The following is an 8,939-nucleotide window of genomic DNA, read 5'->3' on the forward strand; positions in this document are numbered from 1 at the left end:
GGGGAACGGACCGAAGGGCTCCATGTCCCGCCTGGAGCCGAGGGGGGCCAGGAAACACACAGGGTCCCCAAACCGACCCCCCCAGCCCCAGTGACCCCAAGCTTCCCCTGCACTGAACATGGGGGATGTGAATATCAGGTTGAGGGGGTGTTGGAGTGGGGTTTGGCCACCCCCCCGGGCAAAGACTGACGTGAGTCCAGTTGGGTGAAATGAGGTGAGCTGCCTGCGCTGGGCGGCTGCCGGCCGGACCGGAGCCACAGGAGGATCCTAGTCATCCTCCTCCCCACCGCCGTAGAGGTCTGCCAGCTTCTTGAAGCGGCTGCCCCAGTCGTTGAGGTAGTCGTAGTCCTGGTCGCGGTCGGAGGCAGAGGAGTTGAGGGAGCTGAGCGAGGTGGCCTCCGAGCCGCTGCCCTCGTAGTCGAACACCAGCAGGGAGTCGTAGGGGGGGGCCGTGGGGTCCGTGTCGGCCGCTTTCAGGTTCTGGGGGGGGGTAGCAGAGGGGTCAGTGCCCATTCCTGCTGGGCTGGGGGGCACTCCAATGGTGCCTCCGTGGATGAGGGGCTTCATCCCCCTGGTTCCCCCCCCGAGCACCACATGGGACCAGGGCTCACCTCATCGATGAAGTTTCCGATCTCATCAGGGTTGGCGGGCCGGGGCCGGTACTGGGGGGCAGCCATCAGCGGGGGGGCCACGTCGTTGCGGATCACTTCTGGGCGGGCGTCCAGGCCCCGGTGCAGCTGGCTCAGATCATAGTCCTGCATAGGAATGGAGAAGGGGGGACATGAGGAGACGACACTCGAGGGACAACCACAGGCATTGCCGCGCTGCGACTTGGGGCACCAGGATGTGCAGGGTACTGGGTGACTGCAGGAGGGGACACAGGGGCGAGCAGGTCCGCAGCAGCATGCTGCACCCCAAGCATCCGTTGCGGCTTGGGGAGCAAGACTACCCCCCGCCGCAGGGAGGGTGCCGCAGGGATTCCACAGGCAGGGTCCGGTCCGGCACAGTCATCCCACCTGGTCCTCCTCGCCGCCACCTTCCTCGTCATAGTGGTAGACGTTGTCCCGCATGTCGTCCTCGGGCGGGAGCAGCGGCTCCTTCACCACCTTCCTCCGCCTGGCGAAGAGCAGCAGCAGCAGTAGCAGGACTGCGAGCAGAGGGCACTGGTGTCAGGGCGTCAGGGCAAGGGTGGCCCTGTCCCCATCCCGTCCCTGTCCCGTGGTACTCACTCAGCAGCGCCAGGATGGCCCCCAGGATGCTGAGGATGGCGGGGACGCCCAAGCCGCTGGCGATGTACGCTCGCCGCTCGCAGTTTTTGGCCGGCCCTTCGCAGTCGCACACCTGAGCTTTCACCGGCGTCACCTGCGCCTTGCCCTGGCTGTCCGTCAGCCTCAGGAAGATGTTGTACTCCCCCGGCTCCAGCTGCTTCACCAGGCTCAGCACCAGCAGGTCTTGCGCAGCAGAGAGAGGGGTTGGGCTCAGAGACATGTCCCCGCTTCCCCAGTTTAGGGACACCCTTGGCACCGGTGCAGGGCTTTGCCATGTGGCAGTTCCCCAGCCTGGTGCCTATCATGGGGGCCAGCACCAGCTGCGCTTGGGGGGGGCACAGAGAGCCAAGGGGGGGCTGGGATCTGGCCCTCACTCAGCATCTCCCCACCACCCCACGCCAAGGGTGGGTGGCCAAGCCAGACCAGGCAGCACCTTACCTTGTCCGGTCACCTTGACAGTCCAGTTGGCACTGGAGCCGTGCTCCAGCGCTGCCTGGAAGGGGTAGGTGTTGGGGGGCAGGTCCTTGTCGACGATGTTCAGCGTCTGCTCCTCCGGCTGCCGGCTGCAGATGTCGAAGAACCGGGGCTCTGGCATGGGCCCGTTGTCGTTCACGTCCTGGAGGAGGAGGAGCAGCGTCCCCGTGCCGGTGGCATCCGGCGACCCTGTGGGGCCGGAGGTTAGCAAGGCACCTGAGGAGGGGGTCCCGGTCCCGACCCCTGCCCCAGGAGCCCCAGTGGGACACAGGTGGGCGGCAGCAGCCCCTTCCCAAAGGGCAAGGCAGGGCGCTCCTCACCGCTGTCCACAGCCAGGACGATGGCCTTGTAGGTGCTGTTGATGGCGTGCACCGACTCCCGGTCCAGCGGCTGGGCTACCGTGACAAAGCCGTTCTCGGGGTCGATGGCCAGCCACCCTGCGGGGTCACTGCCCATGCGGTACCTGGGGCAAGCGAGGGGTCAGTGGGGGACGGGATGCTCTGCAGAGTGGGGGGGGAAGGGGCACACAGCACAGCGGGCACAGTGCAGCCCCCCCAGGCACCCCAGCACAGCCCCCTGCCACCGACCCTGCCCCACTCACGTGATTTTCTGCCTCTGATCCCTGTCTGGGTCCTGGGCCGTGTAGGAGGTGATCTGGTGCCCCATTGGCAGGTCCTCCATCACCTCCACCCTCTTGACGGGGGGCACGAAGACAGGCGCTTCGTTCATGTCTCCAACCAGCACCAGGACGCTGGCCGTGGAGAGCGGCAGGGGGACGGTGAAGGGGACAGCATTCTCCACCGTTACCAGGAGGTTGTACCGGCTCCTGGTCTCATAATCCAGGCCCTGGAGGAGGGTAGGAGAGAGGAGCCGGGGTAGTGCCAGTGCTGGCGGGGAGGCAGCTGGCAGTGGGGCAGCTGGCACCGGTGGCAGGACCCACCTTGGCAGTTTTCAGAATGCCATCATTGGTTTTGGGGTCGGTGGTGATGCTGAAGTCGCCATTCTGGTCCCCACTCTTGATGCGGTAGACGGCTTGCCAGGCAGGGGAGCCCTGCATGTCCTGGTCTGTCACGTGCAGCCGGGCCACCACCACTCCCACCTCGTTCTCGTTCACCGTCCCCTCGTACTGCAAGAGAGGGGACAGGGACAGTCACCCACATGGTCCCGGGCACCCCCGGGGTGGAGGGGCTCATGCCATGATGGCCCGGGGAGGGCAGTGGCTCGGGGGAGCCGGCTCAGGTACCGCAGTGGGGTCAAAGACAGGAGGGTTGTCGTTGGCATCGGTGACTTCCACGATGGCAGTGGCAGTGTTGGTCAGGCCACTGCCCTCCTGGTCCGCAGCCTGGATGATCAGCGTGTAGTTGGGAGTGGTCTGCAAGACGAAATCACTACTGTTAGGGCAGGGATGGGGTCCAGCGTGTCCCCCTCCTCCGGGAGCATCACCTGCCTGCTCCTCCAGCCTTCTCCAGCCAAGGCGTTCACCGCCGGCACAGATGCTTGCCGACGTCCCCACTGCCCACCCAAAGGGCTGGCACTCCACCCGCTCCCGGGGCTCAGCAGGGCTGGGGGCCCTGCAATGTCCCCAGCACAGATCCCTGATGGGTTTGGGGCTGCAGACACCCCAGAGCAGGGGACGGTGACCCAGGGATCACAAGTGCCCAAACCAGCCAGACACCAGGGCTCTGGCATCCCTGGCTCCCTGCAGCAAGTGCCACCGCGGAGCTGCCACGTGGTCCCCCAGGACGCGGCAAGGGCGCCCACCTCCCGGTCCAGCCCTGTGCCGATGACACTGATGACACCCTTCTGCGGGTCGATGGTGAACATCCGTTGCGCGCTCTTGGGCTCCTCACTGAGGATGGAGTAGCCGATGATGCCGTTGTTCACGTTGATCGCATCGTCTGCATCCGTGGCGTTCACGGTCATCACGGATGTGCCTGGGCATGGGGACAAGCAGGGGAGGTTTTACTTGTGGGACAAAACCCACTGGACACCCCAGCACAGCTCCGGCTCAGGGGTCTGCATGAGGCCCCCGGCTCATCACTCCCCCATGCACCTGGTTTCGCGTTTTCCTCGATGTAACCGATGAAGACTTGCTTGGTGAAGATGGGCCGGTTGTCGTTCTGGTCCGTCACGGTGATGATGATCTCCATGGGGTCCTCCACGGGCTGCCCGTTGGCCGCCACCGCGTGGGAGAAGAGCTGCGAGGGGCACCGTCAGCCCACGCGTGGCCCCAGGGACCATCCCCTCCCCATCCCGGCCCCCCACTCACGACGTATTTGTCGATCTGCTCCCGGTCCAGCGGCTTCGTCACCTCCAGCCACCCTGTCTCCCGCTCAATGATGAAGACACCCACGGGGGGGGTGTCCGCCCCCTGCCCTGTGATGCTGTAGAAAACCTTGGTCTCCTTGTCCTTGTTGGATTTGATCTGGTGGTGAGGCGGAGGGGGGGTTAGAGGGGTCCCGGTGCTCCAGGGACCCCCCTGCTGTGTGCCCTGTCCCCACGGGGCCGCATACCTGCACCAGCTTCTTGGGGAAGGGCCCCCGCTCGTTCTCGGGGCAGTTGATGGGGGGGATGACCCAGTCCCTCTTCTGCCGCCGGAGGCCATGGCCGGGCTCGGGGAAGGTCAGCACATCAGGCTGTGTGTGCGTGTCCTGCGGGGAGAGTGGCACGGCTCGGTGCTGGCACCTTTCAAGCCTTCTGCACGCTCTGCCCTGGGGAGAGGGGCTGCAGTGAACCGGGGGAGAGGGGCTGTGCTTTACCTGCTGGTGGTGGTGACGGCGGTGCCACTGCCTGCGCAGGGTCACCCTGGCCGAATGCTTCTTGCCTGAGGCGTCCCAGGCGTGGATGGGGAAGCTGATCTCCCGCTGCCGGAGCTGCAGAGGCCGGGTCGCAGAGACAACACCGTCCCTGCTCACCTTGAAGCGCGTGTCATCCGAGAGGTACGTCGTGTGCCGCTGCTCGCCGCAGTCCACAAAACTCACTGGGGACAGGGAGAGCGAGTGGGCAGGGAGGTCCCGGTGCTGCCCCGGTGGGAGCTGCCGAGGACAGGGCAGGCACCATGGGACGGGCAGGCAGGAGGGTGCAGGACAGCATGACACGGACACACACAGCACGGCCACGGCTCAGATGCACGGGGGGAACGACCATGGGGGTCACAGGCGTGGCAGGGATGCACCACGCACGGTGCCACGTGCCCTGCCGGGATCCTGTCTTGGGCACGGGCAGGGAGTGCAGCATGACGCATGGTGCATCCTTGCCGTGGCTTTGGTGCGGGATTGGGCACGGCACAACCTGCTGTACCATGGGATCTCCACCGGCCCGTGACAACGGGGCAAATGGCACTCAGCACAGCGTGTCTCTGCTGTGCGTGGCACATCCATGTCTATAGCACTGCGTACGGCACATCCCTGCCTTGTGTCACATCCCCATGGCATAGCGTGTCCCCGTGTGCGGCACGTCCCTGCTGCCGTGCCAGCGGGCAGAGGGTGCTGCTGCTCTGGCTGCTTTTCAGATAAAAACAAGGGCAGCACCTGCTCACCTGTGCTGGTACCCAGCCCCCCAGCAGCTGATCCACAGGGCACTGCAGGCTGGTGGATTACATTGACCCAGTGCCTGGGGACCCGTGGGGTCCCCAAGCCCCCGCGTGGCCGGGGACCATAGCCATGTGTCCGCAGCAGGGACATCAACCTGTGCAGCAGGAAGGTGCCAGCCCCGGTGCGCTCGCGGCGCAGGGTGGCAGCCGGGGCACCCAACCTGCCCAGGCACCCTTCAGGACCTCCGACACCTCTGCTGCTGGGGGTCCCCAGGGACAGCAGGCACCCACCGCAGACCGGGGCAGATGGTGTCCTGGCATCACCAGCTTGGCACCCTGCTGGGGCGTGGTACGAGCCGGGACCAGCACGCGGGGGGCCGCGGCCAGCCCAGCGGGAGGCTCCGAAGGGTGCTTCGGCAGTCAACAGGCATCACATGAGCTGGGGCCGCGCTGCCGGGAGCTCCCGAACAAACACCCTTTGTCTGGGAGATGGTTTGTTTGAGCCAGCGGCACCCCGGCTGGAGCCCTTGCCAGCGCAGCCGCCATCGGCCCCGGCGTGACCCGCACTGCGCAGAGCGAGCGTCGGGGCTGCGCTGCGGGAAGGCGACGTGTCCGGGGTGGGAGGCAGAGCCGCACGCCCCGACGCTGGGCACGAGGCCGCTGCTGGGGCTGGGTCCGCCATCCCATGGGGTTACGTCAGGCTGCGAGCAGCCCAGGAATTTGGAGGTGGCGGTGGGATGGAGGTGGGTGGGGAGCGATCACCAAGCTCTGGGCTGGGGGCTGCCACCCCCCTGTTTGCCATGTTGGCCCCCAACCCAGCCCGGGCAGCCGGGCAGGATGCGCCGGCACGATGCCAGCCCAGCTCGGCCCCGCGGCGGGACCCCCGGCAAAGGCTGTGGGCTGGGGGAGCCGGTGAGGCCGGCTGGGCAGGAACGTGCCAGGACAGGTCGGGTGCTGCCGCAGCGGGGGCTGGTGGTGGGGAGAGGCATCCCGGCACCCATGGGCGCAGGCGCAGCGCTTGGCACCCGGTACCTGGCACCACGCCGGATGGGTGCAGCAAGTGGGCAGTTCTCAGCCCCCAGCCCCACACCGAGTGCAATGAGTGCTCGGTGCTCAGCACCCGCTCCCCCCGCTTCCCACCCGGCCATGCACAACCTGTTTTTCCAGCTCCTCCGTTGAAGGAAAGCTGTCCCCAGCCATCCCCAGCCCTCCCCTCCCCGGGGCTGGGAACCAGGGGGCCCTTCCCCTCTCCAGGAGCAATGGGGCAGGAGGCGAGGAGAGCTGGGGGGGGGGTCCTTTGGGGGGATCCCCCCCTTCCAGGACCCCTGCCACCACCCACAGGGTGCTGGGACTCCCTGCATTACCAGGCTGCCTACTGGGGCAGGGGGATGAGACCAAGCACCAGGATGGGGACCAGGGCAGCCCCCCCAAGCCACCCCACATCCTGCAGTGTCTTGCTGGGGCTGAGCACAGGCTGACTCACGGGCAGAGCCGGGTGCCACCAACCCCGGCTGCCACCACCCTGGCGGTGACCACACCGCGATTGCGCAAACACGGCTCTGCCGGGGCGGAAACCGGCGATGGTGGCGGCGGGGTAACTCGCGTCAGCCCGTGGGCAGCTGGGGTAAAGGTGCTTTGAGTGGCACGTCCCGCCAGCGCACCCGCTGACGTCACCCGAGTTTCGCTGTGACTTCAGACTCTCGAGATTCCCCCACCCAGGGCTCATGGGGGAGCGTCTCAGCCTCCACCATGTCCCGTGGGGCCATGACACCCCAGAGACACCCCCCCACCCCACCAACACCCGCCGAGCAGAACCGTAGGGTCCCGACCCGGTCCTGGGGACGCCATGGCCCCCGTGCAGGTGTTCGCCTCCCCGGCCCAGGCACCACGCGGGGCTTGTCCAGACCTGTTGGAGGGAAAACACCGTGCTCAACTCATCAGCCTAATTACAGGCTGGCTCGTTAGCCCGCCCTCGCCACGGCCTGGCCGCAGGCTTTGGTGCGCTGCATGGCGCGGGGGGTGGCATTGCCGAGCGCCCACCGTGCTCATCCACCCGCGGGGCCAGGCATCACCAGGCTGGTACATGGTGAATACGGGCAGCCGTCCCCTTCCCTCCTCCCAGGACACAAAACTGGAAGTGCTGGTGCTGGGATGGGGATTTCCAGCAGGTCCCGGCACTGGAGACACCGAGGCGGCGTGGCTGCCCATGACCCTGCTATCGGGCACAGCCCTAATGGACACAGGCTGCTGCATCCGGGCAGCTTCGTTAATGATCAACCAAAGGTTAACGAACGGGCAATTCCTGAGGTGTGGGGCAGGGTCTGGCTCCTGGCTTGATACCCGCAGCCCAGGCGAAGCCATTCCAGAGCCAGGGAGATTTGGAAGCCCCCAGTGCAGTGCTCAGTACTCTGCACCCCTCAGCCCCGTGCCCACCCCAGCCACCCCCGGCAAACCATGGTGCCGGCACCACCGTCAGCCATTAACCAGCGCAGATGGCGATGGCCCAAGCGCTGCCCTGGGAGCCTGCACCATGGATCAGGGGGGTGCAGATGTGCAGAGCACCCCAAAGCAGCAGCAGGTCCCCGGGCACACCTTTTCCCGGTGCCTCCCCTGCACCCCGAGGGCCGGCAGCACCCGGCTGCCCCGGCCGGGGCTCGGTGCCACGGCAGAGGGAGGCTGCTGGCAACCCGGGTTGGGGCCCAGCCTGGCACAGCCATCATGGCCACACAGGGAAGGCTCAGTGCCAGCACCCGCCACACTGGGACTGGGATTTTGTGCCGGCGTGGTGAGACACCACCGTCCCCACACCAAAAGCCACCCGAGGAGGCGCGCTAGGGGCTCTGCTCTGTGGCCACGAAATGTGGATTTGCCCCCACGAACCCTGGGTGCCGGGACCCCACGGGCGGGCGAAGCGCGGGGCAGGACGGGCGCCTGCACGGCCCCACACCCCAGCCTGCCGGCCTCAACAGGTCTGCGCCGCCTGAGTCAGCGCCGCCCGCGCCGGCGCACCCCGGGGAGAGGCACCCGCTGCCCCCGCGACCCGACGCCATTCTGCCGCCGTGGGAACACCGGTGCCAGCGCTGCCCCGGACCCTCGGCGTGGTCCCACCGCCGTGCGCGGAGGCTCAGCCACGACTCTGTCCCCATTGCCACCTGCGGCGGTACACGCTGAGCCTGTCCCCACCACGATGGCCTCGTCCCCACCGCCACGGCACTGTCCCCCACGGCCCCGTCCCCGCAGCCACCCACGGAGCCACAGAGAGACCGTCCCCGTTGCCACCCTGGCACCAATCTAGCACCGACCCACGGCTTCGTCCCCCATCGCCACCTCCAGCGCCACGCACCCAGCCCGTCCCCACAGCTCCCCACCTTACCGTGTCCCAGCGCCCGTCCCGCCACCACGCCGTCCGGTGCCACGGCGAAGGCAAAGGTCTCTTTGGCAAAGCCGGGCTGGCACGGTGCTGCCAGCCAGTGACCAGCCTGCCCGGAGAGAGACATCAGTCCCGGGTAGGGTCCTGCCACCCCGGGCAGGGTCCCACGGTCCCGGGCAGGGTCCCACGGTCCCATCCCTCACCTGGAGGAGGAGGAGGAGGAGGCAGAGCGGGGCCGGGCAGCCCCCCCGCCGCCCCATGGCTAGTTGCCGGTACGGTGCCGGAGGGATCGGGA

At 67.3% G+C, this 8,939-nt stretch overlaps 1 protein-coding gene across 1 annotated transcript; it reads right to left on the reverse strand.

The window, feature by feature from the left end:
* Positions 1–267: 267 nt before the first annotated feature.
* CDH1 (cadherin 1, type 1, E-cadherin (epithelial)) lies at positions 268–8,904 on the reverse strand. Its single transcript, XM_010579689.1, has 16 exons — positions 8,848–8,904; positions 8,648–8,753; positions 4,502–4,722; positions 4,256–4,420; positions 4,012–4,167; positions 3,796–3,940; positions 3,504–3,676; positions 2,986–3,114; positions 2,683–2,868; positions 2,344–2,588; positions 2,063–2,205; positions 1,707–1,931; positions 1,230–1,451; positions 1,017–1,147; positions 612–755; positions 268–480 (listed from the first exon to the last, which is right to left on the reverse strand). The coding sequence occupies exons 1-16, from the start codon at positions 8,902–8,904 to the stop codon at positions 268–270; spliced, it is 2,661 nt and encodes an 886-aa protein (XP_010577991.1).
* Positions 8,905–8,939: the final 35 nt, after the last annotated feature.

This window comes from Haliaeetus leucocephalus, unplaced genomic scaffold, assembly GCF_000737465.1.
Source record: "Haliaeetus leucocephalus isolate CR32 unplaced genomic scaffold, Haliaeetus_leucocephalus-4.0 Scaffold668, whole genome shotgun sequence".
In the NCBI taxonomy this organism is placed as follows: Eukaryota; Metazoa; Chordata; class Aves; order Accipitriformes; family Accipitridae; genus Haliaeetus; species Haliaeetus leucocephalus.